The 17,560-nt window shown below is 40.1% G+C and overlaps 1 protein-coding gene across 3 annotated transcripts in view; it reads left to right on the forward strand.

The window, feature by feature from the left end:
* The window catches only part of ACSL4 (acyl-CoA synthetase long chain family member 4), an 85,754-nt gene that overhangs the window by 36,237 nt on the left and 31,957 nt on the right, over positions 1-17,560 (forward strand). The window contains exons 3-6 of one of the 3 annotated variants that reach the window (XM_014795326.2): positions 13,313-13,843; positions 14,076-14,253; positions 15,603-15,712; positions 15,833-15,971. In XM_014795326.2, coding sequence (XP_014650812.1) covers positions 13,493-13,843; positions 14,076-14,253; positions 15,603-15,712; positions 15,833-15,971 — 778 coding nt within the window. In that variant the 5' untranslated portion in view covers positions 13,313-13,492. The remainder of the gene's footprint in view (positions 1-13,312; positions 13,844-14,075; positions 14,254-15,602; positions 15,713-15,832; positions 15,972-17,560) is intronic. The other 2 variants (XM_087426409.1, XM_014795329.2) reach the window with 2 other exon arrangements.

The raw sequence follows: 17,560 nt of genomic DNA on the forward strand, positions 1-17,560 counted from the left end.
ATTTCTTAGAATGTTGGCATGGACAAGTGATTTTTTTTTTTGTGAGGAAGATTAGCCCTGAGCTAACATCTGTTGCCAGTCCTCTTTTTGCTGAGGAAGATTGGCCCTGGGCTAACATCCGTGCCCATCTTCCTCTGCTTTACATGGGACGCCTCCCATAGCGTGGCTTGATAAGCCATGTGTAGGTCCGTGCCTGGGATCCGAACCTGCGAACCCCGGGCCTCCAGAAGCGGAGTGCGTGAACTTAACCGCTATGCCACCGGGCCGGCCCAGAGTGATTTTTTTTTTGTGACTAAGATTGGTTGTCTTCAGGCTATTGCGCTTGCATACATTTTTACTTGATAGTTTCAGAGCAATTCCATATGTGTTCTTATTTTAGTTGACAAATTTATTGAGCAGCTAACACATGGTGGTACTGTTGTAGTTGCTGAGGATTCTGCAGCACACAATAAACTCTCTGCCTCATGGAGCTTATGTTCTAGTGTGGACATTGATAATAGACATGAAAAGTCAGGCATATGATGTATTAGTGGTAAGTGCTAAGGAGAAAAATAAACTGAGAGAGCGATTGGAAGTGTTGGGGTCCAATTTTAGAGTGGCTGGAGAAGGCCTCACTGGGAAGGTGATATTTGAGTAAAGACAAAAAGAAGGTAAGAGAATAAGGTAGGCAGGTATCTTGGAAGAACATTTCAGGCAGAGAGAATAGGATGTACAAAGACCCTGAGGCAGGATCATGCTTGGTGTGTTCTAGAAACAGCAAGGAGCAGGTGGGAGTTTAGCAGAATAAGCCAGGGAAAAGCATAGGAGAGGGAGTCAGAAACTTGAGAGGGGAAAGATCCTGTAGTCTCATAGGTCAGAGTAAGGACTAACTTTTCTTTTGAGTGAGTCATATGGGGATTCTTTGAAAGGTTTTGAGGCAGAGGAATGACATGATCTAACTTACATTTTAACTGGAGCACTCTGGCTGCTGAATTTATTATAAAGGTGGAATTTATTATAAAGGTGGAATCAGGAATATAAGATGGGCTATTGCATTTATCCAGGTGAGAGATGATAGTGGCTTGAATCAGGATGGTGGTAGAGGAGGTCGTGAGAAGTACTTGAATTTGATATCTGTTTTGTAAGTAGTGGCGGTAGGATTTGCTGATGAATTGGGTGTGGAATGTGTGAGAAAGAGAGGAGTGAAAGAGTGATTCTAGATTTTTTGGTCAAAGCAACTGGAATTACAGAGGCAGGCAAGACTGGTTGGAATAGGTTTGTAGAAGGACAATCAGTGGCTCAGTTTTGAACATACTAAGTTTGAGGTACTTAACTGATATCTCAATGGGTCTGTTGAGGAAACAGTTAGATATACAAATCTGGTGTTTAAGGGAGACCTCTGGCCAGGGGGAGGAATTTGGGAGTCAACACCATCTGTATGTTACTGAAAGGTGGGAGACTGAATGTGATCACATGGGAATGAGTGTAGATAAAGAAGAGAAGACGTTCAAGGACTGAGCACTATAGCATTTAGAGGTCAGGGAGATGAGGAAGAAGCAGCAAAGGAAACTGAGCAGGAATGGCCAGGGAAGTCGGAAGAAAACCTGAAGAATGTGGTCTCCTGGAAGCTAAGCAAAGAAGTTTCAAGCAGAAAAGAGGGGTCGACCGTGTTAAAGGCTGCTGGTGGGTCAAGAGAGATGAAGACTGAGCTTTAATTGACTTTGGAATCTGACAACATGGAAGTCATCAGTGACCTTGATCAGAGCAATTTTGTGGAGTGATAGGGGATAAAAGCCTGAGTGTGGTGAATTCAAGAGAAAATAGGAGGAGAGAACTGAGAGATGGAGAGCATAGACATCTCTTTTAAGGAGTCCTAAAGAGAAGGGGAAGAAATGGGACTGTAGCTAGAGAAGAAGGTACAAGAGAAGGAATGGTTTTTAGGATGAAATAATAGCCTGTTATGATGCTGATGGGAACGATTCAGTAGAACAGGAAAAATTAATGAGATAGGAGAGAGAAAAGCAGCACTGCTAGGTCCTTCTTGTATAGACAGGGGTGTCATGCACGAGTGAAGGGGTTAGCCTTAGCTGGGAGCATCGCTAGTCCATCTGTACTCACAGGAGAGAAAAAACCATGTGGCCACAGATGTGAGTAGGTGGGTAGATCCAGTGCTGGGAGTCTGTGGAAGTTCTCTTCATACTGTTTTAGTTTTCTCAGCAAAATGGTAAGCCAGGTCAGCAGCTGAGAATGAGGACGGAGGAGGAGCATTGTTGGTCTGACGAGAGAGAACAACGAATGAAACCCGGGAGTGGAAGCCAGTGAATGGACTAGTGCAGTGCACTGTGGTTCTGCACAGCGTTGAGGCCCCACTTGAGGGAGGGATCATGGATTTCAAGGGGGCCATTCAGCACGGTCAGGTTTTTCTCCAGCCAAATTCAGCTGCGTGGGTACAGGTGTAGTTTAGGTGGAGAATTGGATTTAACCAGGTTGTGGTTTAGCGAGGTACAACAAAGTGAGCGAGAGAGAGAGAGAGGCCAGCGAGTTGAGAGTGTGTTCCAGGGACTGATTATTATTGTCCATGATATTTAAGCTGGATAAGATGAAGGATTCTCCCAACAAGTAGATAACACAAGCAATATTGCTGTTTTACACATGATGCCACTGATAACAGAACTTTAAAGTGAGAGGTCACAGTCAAGATGGCAGCGTAGGCAGACTCGGAACTCACCTCCTCCCGTGGACACAGCCAATTTACAACTACTCGTGGAAAAATTACCCCTGAGACAGAACTGAAAACTGCATAAGAGGAACTCCTGCAACAACGGACAATCCTAACTGGGGTAGAAGAGGCAGAGACTCCCTTCTGGAGAGGAAAAACGCCGCCTTCACAAGCCGCCAGCTTCACGGCATACGGGAGCAGCTCACAGGTATGCAGCCTCCCTGGAGGCGCGGGGCCCTGAGCCGGGGAGCGCCCCCGCTGTGGGCATTTTGTGGACCCAGTACAATCGACACCAGCGGCATAATATCTGACTTTGCCTGCTACTAAAGCATTGGGGAGCACCCCCAGAAAACCCGGTTCACAAAGAAACTAAAACTGGCTCTTAAAGGGCCTGCACACAAACTCACCCGTTCCAGAAAGCATCCTAAAATCACCAGAAAGAAAGGTGCACAGTGCTTTGGTGACAAGAGACTCACCTAATAGGCCCTGAGTGCATCTCGGTGAGGGGTGAGACCTCTCCAGGGACTGGGACATTGGCGGCGGCCATTGTTGTGGCCTGGTGTGAGTGTGCTGACACAGATGCCATTGGAGTTCTCCCTGAGGCCTGCTAGCCCAGGGTCTGCTCCACCCGCTAGAGCACCGATTTAATCCAGCTCAGCCAGGGCAGGCAGCCCACCCTAGAGACTGGCCCCACCCAACAACAAGCCCTCAGGCAACGTGTGGGCCTGCATAGATTGGTGACTGGAATCTCTGCAGCCTGGCAACTGAGGTGACTTGAGCGGGCAGGGTGTGCACAAGGAGCGGGTGGAGAGTGTGGGGCGGTGGCGGAGTGTGTGGGGCTCCCGCTGTGGAGAGACTGGGTCTGCTTGGGGAGGTCGGGGCACTCACACGGGGCAGGACTGTGTTGACTGTGTGTGTGGACCTGTGGGCAACAGGGCTTGCCAGCTGCAGAAGATTTGTGCTTCTCAAAGACCCACATAGGAGGTTGCCCCACCTTCCAAAGCCTGAAACAATTGGGTGCTCCTGTGCCTGAGGCCAGCCCCACCCAGCTGCAATCCTCAGAGAGCTGACAAGAGACCTAATAGGCTTAGAGGCTTACAGCAATTGTAAGGTCCTGAGCCTAACAACCTACCATGCTGGGGGCCTACTCAGTTAAAAGAAATACTGCAATACAAATGTGGTATTAGAACTTACAGCCAACTGTGCTGGGGCTCCCCACACCTGATAAAGAGACTGAAGGGCCCACAACAACTACAAGCAGCTGACCATTACAACAGATGGCCAGGAGCATAACTCAGCCTCCCTGGGCACCTATAGGGAGAGCTAACAGGCCACAATAGAGGGACACACGTAGCCCACATGGGGGCCACCCCTGGAACATTGAGAACTGAGGGAAGCACACTGGAAGCCTCCTAAGGCATCACTTACATAAGGTCACCTATCCAAGAGCAGGAGACGTAGCTGACCTACCTAATACGTAGACACAAGCATAGGGAAAGAGGCAAAATGAGGAAGCAAAAGAATACATTCCAAGTAAGGGAACAGGACAAAACCCCAGAAAAGGAACTAAGTGAAACAGAAATGAGCAACCTACCCGACAGAGAGTTCAAACTAAGAGTGTTAAGGATGCTCACTGATCTGGGGAGAAGAATAGATGAACTCAGTGAGAATGTCAACAAGAAATGGAAGATATAAAAAAGAACCAATCAGAAATGAAGAATACAATACTGGAAATGAAAAATTCATTAGAGGGACTCAAAAGCAGAGCAGAGGATACAGAAGAACGGATCTGTGAGCTGGAAGAAAGACTAGAAGAAATTACCCAAGGTGAACAGGTAAAAGAGAAAAGAATTAAAAAGAGTGAGGACAGTCTAAGGGACCTCTGGGACAACATCAGGCGCACTAACATCTGTGTTATAGGTGTCCTGGAAGGAGAAGAGCGAGACAAGGGGTCAGAGAATCTATTTCAAGAAATAATAGATGAAAACTTCCCTAACCTAAGGAAGGAAACAGACATCCAGGTACAGGAATCACAGAGAGCCCCAAACAAGATCAACCCAAAGACGCCCACTCCAAGACACATCATAATCAAAATGTCCAGAATTAAAGATAAAGAGAGAATCCTAAAAGCCGCAAGAGAATGTCAAGTTACATACAAAGGAAACCCCATAAGGCTATCAGCTGACTTCTCAGCAGAAACCTTACAGGCTAGAAGAGAATGGCACGATATATTTAAAGTGCTAAAAGGAAAAAACTTACAGCCAAGAATACTCTACCCAGCAAGGTTATCATTCAAAATGGAAGGAGAGATCAAAATTTTCCCAGATAAACAAAAATTAAAGGAGTTTGTCACCAAGAAACCAGTGCTACAAGAAATGTTAAAGGGACTGATTTAAGGGGAAAGGAGAAGACCACAAATAGGAAAAATTATCTATTTCCATGATTAGAACATAATGGATACAAATGCACAAAAAAGAGGTTAGATATGATATCAAAAACATAAAAGGAGGGAGGAGGGGAGTTAAAGATTACAGCTGTCAGACAGAGGTCAAACTAAAGTGACCATCAATTTTGTATAGACGAAGTAAGGAACAGAGAAGGACTACTAAAACACTGAGGAAAAAAAAAAGTTAAAAAATGGCAGTAAGGACATACTTATCAATAGCTACTTTAAACGTCAATGGACTAAATGCTCCAATTAAAAGGCATAGGGTGGCTGACTGGATAAAAAAACAAGACCCATATATATGCTGCATACAAGAGACACACTTCAGACCTAAAGACATTCACAAACTGAAAGTGAAGGGATGGAAAAAGATACTCCACGCAAATGGCAATGAAAAGAAAGCTGGGGTAGCAGTACTCATATCAGACAAAATAGACTTTAAAACAAAAACTGTAAAAAGAGACAAAGAAGGGCATTACATAATGATCAAGGGAACAATCCAACAAGAGGATGTAACACTTGTAAATATCTACGCACCCAATGTAGGTGCACCTAAATATATAAAGCAATTATTAACAGACATAAAAACAGAAATAGACAGTAACACAATAATAGTAGGGGACTTTAACACTCCACTTACACCAACGGGTAGATCATCCAAACAGAAGATCAATAAGGAAACATTGGCCTTAAACGACACACTAGAACAGATGGACCTAGTAGATATGTACAGAGCATTCCATCCAAAAACCGAAGAATACACGTTCTTTTCAAATGCACATGGAACATTCTCCAGGATTGATCACATATTAGGCCACAAAACAAGTCTCCATAAATTTAAGAAGATTGAAATAATACCAAGCATCTTTTCTGACCACAACGGTATGAAACTAGAAATCAACTATAGGAATAAAATCAGAAAAGCCACAAATACATGGAGATTAAACAAAATGCTACTGAACAACGACTGGGTTAACGAAGAAATGAAAGAAGAAATCAAAAAATACCTGGAGACAAATGAAAATGAAAATACGACATGCCAGAATTTATGGGATACAGCAAAAGCAGTTCTAAGAGGGAAGTTTATAGCGATACAGGCCTATCTCAACAAACAAGAAAAATCTCAAATAAACAATCTAACAACGCACCTAAAGGAACTGGAAAAAGAAGAACAAACAAAGCCCCAAATCAGTAGAAGAAGGGAAATAATAAAAATCAGAGCAGAAATAAATGAAATAGAGACCAAAAAAACAATATAAAAAATTAATAAAACCAAGAGCTAGTTCTTTGAAAAGATCAACAAAATAGACAAACCTTTAGCTAGACTCACCAAGAAAAAAAGAGAGAAGGCACAAATAAGTAAAATCAGAAATAAAAGAGGAGAGGTTACAACAGACATCTCAGAAATACAAAAGATTATAAGAGAATACTATGAAAAGCTATATGCCAACCAGTTCGACAATCTGGAGGAAATGGATAAATTCTTAGAATCATACAACCTTCCAAAACTGGATCAAGAAGAAGTAGAGAATTAGAATAGACCAATCACCAGTAAGGAGATCGAAACAGTAATCACAAACCTCCCCAAAAATAAAAGTCCAGGACCAGACGGCTTCCCTGGTGAATTCTACCAAATATTCAAAGAAGACTTAATACCTATCCTTCTCAAACTCTTCCAAAAAATTGAGGAGGGGGGGAAGCTCCCTAACTCATTCTACGAAGCTGACATTACCCTGAGACCAAAACCAGACAAGGACAACACAAAAAAAGAAAATTACAGGCCAATATCACTGATGAACATCGATGCAAAAATCCTCAACAAAATACTAGCAAATCGCATACAACAATACGTTAAAAAGATTATACACCATGATCAAGTGGGATTTATTCCAGGTATGCAGGGATGGTTTAACATTCGCAAATCAATCAACGCAATACGCCACATTAATAAAATGAAGAATAAAAATCACGTGATCATCTCAATAGATGCAGAGAAAGCATTTGACAAGATACAGCATCCATTTATGATAAAAACTCTGAATAAAATGGGTATAGAAGGAAAGTACCTCAACATAATAAAGACCATATATGAGAAACCCACACCTAATATCATCCTCAATGGTGAACAACTGAAAGCCATCCCTCTAAGAACAGGAACCAGACAAGGATGCCCACTGTCACCACTCCTATTTAACATAGTATTGGAAGTCCTAGCCAGAGCAATCAGGCAAGAGAAAGAAATAAAAGGGATCCAAATTGGAAAGGAAGAAGTGAAACTGTCACTATTTGCAGATGACATGATTTTATATATAGAAAACCCTAAAGAATCCACCAGAAAACTTTTAGAAGTAATAAACGAATATGGTAAAGTTGCAGGATACAAAATCAACATACAAAAATCAGTTGCATTTCTGTACACTAACAACGAAGTAGCAGAAAGAGAAATTAAGAATACCATCCCATTTACAATTGCAACAAAAAAAATAAAATACCTAGGGATAAACTTAACCAAAGAGGTGAAAGATCCGTACACTGAAAACTATAAAACATTTCTGAAAGAAATTGAAGAAGACACAAAGAAATGGAAAGATATTCAGTGCTCTTGGATTGGAAGAATTAACATAGTTAAGATGTCCATACTTCCTAAAGCCATCTATAGATTCAGTGCAATCCCTGTCAAAGTTCCAATGACATTTTTCACAGAAATAGAACAAAGAATCCTAAAATGTATGTGGAACAACAAAAGACCCCGAATAGCTAAAGGAATCCTGAGAAAAAAGAACAAAGCTGGAGGTATCACACTTCCTGATTTCAAAATATACTACAAAGCTATAGTAACCAAAACAGCATGGTACTGGCACAAAAACAGACACACAGATCAATGGAATAGAATCAAAAGCCCAGAAATAAACCCACACATCTATGGACAGCTAACCTTTGACAAAGGAGCCAAGAACATACAATGGGGAAATGAAAGTCTCTTCAACAAATGGTGTTGGGAAAACTGGATAGCCACATGCAAAAAAATGAAAGTAGACCCTTACCTTACACCATGCACAAAAATTAACTCCAAATAGATTAAAGACTTGAATGTAAGGCCTGAAACTATGAAACTTCTAGAAGAAAACATAGGCAGTACGCTCTTTCACATCGGTCTTAGCAACCTCTTTTCAAACACCACATCTGACCGGGCAAGAGAAACAATAGAAAAAATAAACAAATGGGACTACATCAAACTAAAAAGCTTCTGCACAGCAAAGGAAACCATCAACAAAACGAAAAGACAACCTAACAATTGGGAGAAGATATTTGCAAACCATACATCTGATAAGGGCTTAATCTCCAAAATATATAAAGAACTCATGCATCTCAACAACAAAAAAACTACCAACCCAATTAAAAAATGGGCAAAAGACCTGAACAGACATTTCTCCAAAGAAGATATACAGATGGCCAACAGACACATGAAAAGATGTTCAAAATCACTAACTATCAGGGAAATGCAAATCAAAACTACAATGAGATATCACCTCACGCCCGTCAGAATGGCTATAATTAACAAGACAGGAAACAACATGTGTTGGAGAGGATGTGGAGAGAAGGGAACTTGCATACACTGCTGGTGGGAGTGCAAACTGGTGCAGCCACTATGGAAAACAGTATGGAGATTCCTCAAAAAATCAAGGATAGAACTGCCATATGATCCAGCTATTCCAGTGTTGGGTATTTATCCGAAGAACTTGAAAACACCAATTTGCAAAGGTACATGCACCCCTGTGTTCATTGCAGCGTTATTCACAATAGCCAAGACTTGGAAGCAACCTAAGTGCCCATCAAGGGACGAATGGATAAAGAAGCTGTGGTATATATACACAGTGGAATACTACTCAGCCATAAGAAACGATGAAATCCAGCCATTTGTGACAACATGGATGGACATTGAGGGTATAATGCAAAGTGAAATAAGTCAGAGGGAGAAGGTCAAATACCGTATGATTTCCTTCATTAAGTAGTAGATAATAACAACAATAAAGAAACACATAGGGACAGAGGTTGGATTGGTGGTTACCAGAGTTCCCCTCTGGTAGGGGGGAGGGAGGAGGGTGAAAGGGATAATTTGGTACATGTGTGTGGTGATGGGTTGTAATTAGTATTTTGGTGGTGAACATGATGTAGTCCATGCAGAAATAGAAGTACAATGATGTACACCTGAAATTTTTACAATGTTATAAACCAATGTTACTGCAATAAACAAAAAATTAAAAAATAAAAAATAAAGTGAGAGGTCATATAACTTGTTCAAAGTCACACTTAACAGTAGACACTGAGGTTAGAACCCAGATCTCCTAGTTTAGTTTAGCCCACTTACCGCCCAGGGTATCAGACTTTCTCTTCTTTAGAGAACAATTCATTTTCCCTTAATACAATAGCAGGGTGTTTAATCTTGAGTTGCCAAGTCTTCATATGCATGTATCTGTTATTGTATAGCTGCATTCTGGTAAAGTTGACTCTGAAATAATTCAATTTTCCCATTGACTTAGCTCATAAAAGTAGAGCAACATTTTACACAGAAAGCCTTAAAGCATCTGCTACACTACTTGCTGTTTTTCAGATACATCCTGCTCTGTTCTGCCCCCATTCATTCGCTCATCTGTTTGTTCTGTCTGATAGGACTGTCCTAATTTCGCAATCTTTGTCCACTCTTTTTGAAAACATACCCATCTTTCATGCCTACCCCAAATACTATGTTTTTTTGTGAAACCTTTCTTGATGGTTCTACTTCCTCCCTCATCTCTTTTCTCCCCCCAAACTGGATATAATTCCCCCCCTATTTTGAATACCCTTAGCATTTTATTCTTGCTTCTATTATGGGATTTATCATATTCTACCTTATGTATTTTTGAACTGATCTCCCTGCCCAGTACCATGCATATGAACACATATGCACATGCATACAAATGTTTGAGGGCATGTTATACTCATCTTTGTATTAAGTACTCAAAACCTACACATAGTAGGTGTTCACATCTCTTTTTTTTGCAATGAATTTATCAATAGACGTGAGTGTAACCCTGGGAAACTTTTGACAAGTAAGGATTTTAAGATGATAGGCAAAACTGGGTAGAGGCTGGTTGGGGTTCTTGAAGGAGCACCGGATTTGGGACTGGGCCTCGGTTACAGTTTGCACTGTCCCTCACTCGCTTCTCTTTGAGAGGAGGGATCAGATATATAAGTGGTTCAAATATTTAGCCGAAATAGAGGTTCCTGGGAGTCCCTTCAGGGGCTATCACAGCCTCCCTCACCAAAGCAGCTCTGCTTTTTGTTTTTGGCTTTTATCTATACTTGTGATTTCATGTCCATAGAAGATTTTATTCAAATGGATGACCCATGCCTTCCTCACCACCACCAAAAAGAACTTGAAAACCCCTAGACTAAATGATCTCTCTGATCTCTCCTCCCCTGAATGTTCTTTGAGCCTTGTCTACTGTGTGTGTGTTTACATGTATGTGTCTTTATATTATGAGAATTAAGTAGAAGACATTTTCCTCCCTCCAAGGCTTCAGGCAAACATGTGTAAAAGATTAAGTGTATATAACAACATGAATGACTAAAACACATGCAGTGCAGTTACTCCAACTAGATTATAAGCCCTTCAAAAGCTGTCTTCTACTTCTTTATATATCTTCAGCCCCAAGTCTGACAATTTTTCAATTGAGGGTGAGGTGGTACTCACTCCTTAGGGGCATTTTATCAATTTGAAGACATGTTTTTGTCTTTTAGTATTGTCTCTGAGAATCTATATATTGAAATAATTATTATTTTATTTTGAATTAATTTCCTTTTGGTACTCCTTTATATTACCAGTAAGGAATTATTTTTTAAAATTATGTATGTAGGTAGGTCATCTTCTGTGACTATCTAAAGTTTATAAAGGAGTGTTACAAAATATTTATTATAAGAAAGAGGTATTGGGTTTGATAGGGTTGAGAACTACTGGTTTCTGCTCTATTCTTAGGTGATTAGATGTTCGGAAATGATGGTAATATAATGAAGGATCAGAATGAGTAGTAGACATTTCAAGTGCTATAGGAAATTAGAAAAAGGAAAGATTATTGTGAATTTTGATAGTCATGAAATGTCTGATTGAGGAGAGGATTGTTAGAGGGGATCTTGCATATTGAGGACCAGCCACTATGATAAACACTTGACATACCTTATATTGAAGAAGAGAGACTGAGAAAGCAATTTCTAGGTAGGGTAGGTCATAGAATTTAAAGTTGGAAGGGCCCCCGGAAATTGTCTAGGCCAGAAATTCTTAATTCAGGGTCGGTGTCACTTTTTGGGGTTCATGGATGGATTTCAGGGAACTCATGAATCCCCTGAAATTGTGTATACCATTTTGCATATCTTCCTGAGGGGAACTGGCTTTATAGTTCATTGGATTCTCAATGGGGTCCATCACCTCTAAGAAGTTAAGGGCTGAGCTAATCCAATCTGAAGCTCAGACAGATGGTTTTACTCAAGTTTACCTAGCCAGTTAGTGACAGAAATGGAGACTGAAACCCAGGTCATTTCAGTTGTAGTTTCTTGCTCAATTCACCACACTCAGTTGAGGATATGAACAAAAGCAGAGGCAGGATTAAGCTACCATTTTATAGTAATTGATGTAAAAACAAGCAGCTATCCTGAGATCAATAGTCTATTTCCACAAGAGTTGCAGAAGGATGGGCTTCAATTTATCTCCTCAACGTGAATTATTATTTTAATTTTTATACTTGAAATATGCTACTACTCCCCAAAATAGCTTTCTCAGCTGAAGGCAAACTCCCTGAGAGAGATTATTATCCTTGAGGCTATTTCTGCAGGTCTTTTCCAGTGGGCACTGTTTTTCTGACCTGCAGTGACCCGCAGTTTTCTGCCTAATCAAATCAAAACTACTTTGCTGGATTTGTCAGATCCTGTACTACTGTAGCCTATTTAGCTATCGTGTACTCTATACGCCAGTCAGGCTAGTCTCCTTATTATTGGTCCTCCCTAGTCTCCCAAAGTCCTTTCATTCCTACTTCTGTATCTTTCTTCATGTGGTTCCCTGCCTGGAATGCCCTCCATTCTTTCTCCTTCATTTCCAGGTGCCCAGCGTAAGGTCCAGCTTAAGTCTTATCTCCACAAAGCCTCCCCTAGTTACTGTTGGCCATTTTGCACTGCCTCTCAACTCCTATTGCATTTATTGCTTGTACTGCACACCATAGCACTCATGTACTTCTGCATGGCTTTTCATTAGATATACTCCAGTGGTCACCTTGGGAGTGGGATTCCAGGAAGTCCAGGGTGGGACTCTGGACACCCCCAGTTCCTGCTTCAGCCAGAGCAGTTCCACTTTAGTTTTATATATGGGCAATCTGCATGAGTTTTTATTTGAAGAAATGGCTTAGCTGCACCCCTCCCAACAAAGTTTGATACACACTGGATCTATCTTGTGTGCTGATTGCCTCATAAATGTTAACTCGTAATGGGCAAGGGCCAGGACTTATGCTACTTTGGACTTCATACTACAACTCCCAGGCAACTGGTGCAATTTTGAGTACCAAGTGAACACTTAGGGAATGATTTTATGATTGTATCGCTCCAGTTTGGGGGCTAGCAGATAGTGAATAGCATTACCTCAGAAATTGACCTTAATGAAGAACTCAGAATAATATTTCTGGGTTGATCTTTGAGAAATAAACCTAAATTGGTGGATTTTTTTTCCCTTTTGGATACAAAACCAAATCCTATTTAAAGCTGTCTGGTTTACATATACATATTTAAGAGAAACCTCATTATTGGCATTCCCTACTCTCCCAAAGTTCAGCCAGACTTAAATATCGTATTCATGCATTCATGTAAGCATTAAAGTAGTGTTACTCAGCTGACTTACAGAATGATGTGCAGAGGACCAGTATACCTAAAAACCTAGAAAAAATTAAATTCAGAAGTTTATGGCAATATTGATTAAAAATGGAAAATGCCAGTCTTTCAGACCAGTTATTTCAGCTTTCTGTATCAAATCAATTATATAAACTAAAAAAGACCTGCGTATTTAAATCAATGGTGCTATCAACTTGTTAATACGTTTTTGTTTTGTTTTTTTTCCTGCTCTCTGCCTGGTTTATTGTCTTCACCTGCAGGTATACTTAATTGTCGGCTTCCAAAGATTACTAACTTTTATCTGTATCATTAAAATTGAACTGCCTTGGCTATACTGCTACTCTTACTGCTGCTTCCATTATTGCCTTCTTCAGCAAAATAAGGCTTTCCGAAGCCAAAGAATAACAAGAAATAAACACCATTTTAGAAGCCTTGCCACTATGAAACTTAAACTAAATGTGCTCACCATTATTTTGCTGCCTGTCCACTTGTTAATAACAATATACAGTGCCCTTATATTTATTCCATGGTATTTTCTTACCAATGCCAAGAAGAAAAACGCTATGGCAAAGAGAATAAAAGCTAAGCCCACTTCAGACAAACCTGGAAGTCCATATCGCTCTGTCACGCACTTCGACTCGCTAGCTGTCATAGACATCCCTGGAGCAGACACTCTGGATAAATTATTTGATCATGCCGTATCCAAGTTTGGGAAGAAGGACAGCCTTGGGACCAGGGAAATCCTAAGTGAAGAAAATGAAATGCAGCCAAATGGAAAGGTTTTTAAGAAGGTAAAGCATTTTTGTGCTTTTTATATTTTTTTAGAGGGGAAGGTACATTTTACTTTATCGTTACTTTAAATATGCTGGCATTCCGTTATAGTGCTGGGTAACTATTCTCAGATGGTGCTCAAACTTCTGTATATTCACTTAAGGGCAATTTTAGACTTCTACACTTTGAATAGTGTTTTAATTGCTTGTTTGGCTAAATATACTAATATTAGAGACTGTCTCACTTTAACAGTTAATTCTTGGGAACTATAAATGGATGAACTATCTTGAAGTGAACCACAGAGTGAATAACTTTGGTAGTGGGCTCACTGCACTGGGACTAAAACCAAAGAGCACTATTGCCATTTTCTGTGAGACCAGGGCCGAGTGGATGATTGCGGCACAGACCTGCTTCAAGTACAACTTTCCTCGTAAGTGCTTGGTGGTTTTGGAGGGGGAGAGAGGGAGCTTTGCTTACATGTGAAATTGTCCTGAGATCCTCTAGTTTTAGAAGTAGATGTTCTTTAGTCATTTATGTACATAAATTATGTCCATAAAAGAGTATGTAATGTTGTGGTTAAAAGATATCTAACTCATGTTAAAGATAGTAACTTATAAGAGCTAATATGGGAAATGGCAGCTTAATGGCTAGAATTTAGAATTTTACTTTTCAATTGGAAGTTAATTGTACCTGAAACATTTGGGGTGTGGGGGTATTTTTTTAGGAAGTGACACAAAATAATTATTAAAACAACAAAATCATTGCTCAGGATAATTCTAGTTCATTGTTTCACTTTGAGGCCTCTTATTTGACTTATTCCATTTTACTTGTGAAATAAGCCCGTAACAGCTTGAACTGGCATTAGATATGTTGGCCAGAAAGTAAAATTGGGTGTGTTTCTGATTCTTTAGCATTTGCTTTTGCCATTGTACAAGAAATGATTTTTAAAAATTAACAGTTCAGAACAGTGCTTGTCACATACTAAACACTCAATTATTTGTTGAATGAAATAGAATCAAGAGTTTACATTTCAAACAAACAAAAGTGGGTAATATGAAAATGATCCCCTATGTACACTTCACTCAACTTCAACAATCAATAGCTCATGAAAATGGCTGTTCTTAACCATGTTGCTGTTTTGGCTACCAGCCTAGAGCTGAATTTCCAAGTCTGATCTAAGTTTAGCAGTTGTTCTTTGATTCTAACTGATCTCAGTTTCAGTTTATGTTTTCTTTATCTGGTAGCTCCTAAAGAGTGGGTCTCCTTGGTTCCCTCCAGCTACAGCTTGGAGGTCACCAATCAGCTTGGACATTGGACCCACTAAAAAGGCTTCTTGGAAGGAGTGAGAACATGATTCATGGCTGCTATTCTGACTTGAGCTCCTCAAAATTTGAGGATTCTCCAGGACTTACCCATTCTTTGGTGCTCTGACCAGTGAAAGTGTATGTCACAGGGGTGCCCTAGCTGAGAGACGTCTGGCCTGAATCAAGAGTTCAGCTAGAACCTATTGGCCTTGAGGATCTTAATTGACTAATTTTTGACCAGTTGTGGCACTGCCAGTATTTCTAGGTTTCTTCATGTTGAGAAAGTTAGAATCCTGAAAATTTGTAAAGAAAATTTTGGGCTACCAGGATGTTTGAGGCAAGGTTGAAGGGTAATAGCAGAGATTATGAAATCCAATATCTTTGCATCTGTGAGTGTACCTATCATTAAAGGCTGACTTAAATATCTAATGAATGTTTATCATTTAATTTTTGTGTTTATTTTTTTATTATGTAGTTGTGACTTTATATGCCACACTTGGCAAAGAAGCTGTAGTTCATGGGTTAAATGAATCTGAGGCTACCTATCTGATTACTAGTGTTGAACTTCTGGAAAGTAAACTTAAGGTAAATATGAAATTTTGTTTTTATTCATGGTACAGTTGTCTGCCAGGACAGAAAAATGTTCAATAATTGAGTTGATTGCAGGCCCATATTTCATAGCTGGATTTTCATTCTGCTCAACAGGCTGCATTGTTAGATATCACTTGTGTTAAACATATCATTTATGTGGACAATAAGACTATCAGTAAAGCAGAATACCCTGAAGGATTTGAGATTCACAGCATGCAATCAGTAGAAGAGTTGGGATCCAAGCCAGAAAACTGTAAGTAAAGCAGTTAAAACAAACGTATTCATCTATTCAAGGTTTGTTATTTTAGGAGGTTAGGAAAAGAAGTGATGTGAGTGAAAACTGACGTTCTTTGATTGAAAAAAGTTTAAAAATGTTTGAAAGCTATCAAGACCATATACGATTAAGGTTTTCCCTCCCTTTCTCCTGTGTTTTAAAATTTACTAAATAGTCGAGACGTACTCAGTGGCTCAGACTTGATGGCAATTGCTGCCACGGTTTCTTTTTTCAGGTACCCTACTATAACCTAATTTGGACCTCACAGAAGGAAAAGATCTCAGGCCTTCCATTCAGTAAACTTTTTTTTTTAATGCTAAATACTAGTGATCTTAATGATGTCTCATCTTAAGGAGGATGCAAAGCTGTTTGCTAAGATTCATTCTAGAATTTATTCTACCACTGAGGTGGTAGTTGGTATTTCATTTGAAACAAGTGAATGTACCTTGTAGCAAAATGTCGGTTGGTCATCAGGACAGATGTTTATTCCATTGAAATAGTTTTTTTCTCACGTTTAGTGTGAAAGTTGCAATACTCTACTAGATGAGGAGATAATTCATTTTGGCAGGAGAAAATGTAGGTTGAACTCTGTTTAGCTTCTGAATATTTGACCATTAGAGACTGAACACATGTTAGAATAACAGGTGTAGATTATAGCTCTCTATCCCATGTGAGAATGGTGAAGACGCTGAAATTTTACCCTACTTGCAAGCAAACAACTGAGCCTGTCTCAGTTTCTTGGAGACACAAGACTCCTGGGTCAGAGATGAAGGACAGTCCTTTACTCACAGCAATAGCACTAGCCAGAGTATCAGCATTTGTGTTGCTTCCCCACACCCCAGTTTCTACAGGGCAGTGCAAAGAGGGTTAGATGAACCGTGCACACACACTGAGTTGTGTTACAGAAGAGGAACTCTGAGTTTAGGGAACCTGAACCTTTTATAATGGGCGGTAAACATGCCTGCCCTTTGCCCTGGAGAGAGAGATGATCTTTATTGTCCTGTACAGTAAGCATGCCTTCTACATTATCTCTGTCTTCAAAGGCTGTTCACTGTGCAAACATCCTTGAAAAGATAGTCCAGAACAAAGTCAATGCCTCTGCTTACATGGTGTGCAGAGACTCGAGACCCATGGAGAATTGTCTCTCAACACTAGGTTGACCCTGCAAGATTGGGGTAAACTTGACAGGGAAATCCTGATCAGTAGGGATCTTTTGCCAATTCTGCTGGTTCACCAAAGGATATTGGCACAAAACTATGGCGTATTGGTCCTCATAATTTTATGTGAGCACTAACATGATAGACCACATATCTCACCTAGTTCCACTCATCTCTACACTAGATGAGATATATATACTTTTTGTGATACTTGACTTTAGTAGACAGTTGTTATGATGATGACAAGAAGTGTCACATTGTGTGCTTAGACTGCGAAGAGCTTAACATATCTACTGCTGCTACTTTCATTAGTCATCAGAGGAAGGATGCAATTCCTGTTTGCTTGGTGTATACATTATGACAGTAAATATCTTTAAGGAGGATTAGCATTATCCAACTTAAGTACAACTT

This window comes from Ceratotherium simum, chromosome X, assembly GCF_057802395.1.
Source record: "Ceratotherium simum simum isolate JZ-2026a chromosome X, ASM5780239v1, whole genome shotgun sequence".
Classification (NCBI taxonomy): domain Eukaryota; kingdom Metazoa; phylum Chordata; class Mammalia; order Perissodactyla; family Rhinocerotidae; genus Ceratotherium; species Ceratotherium simum.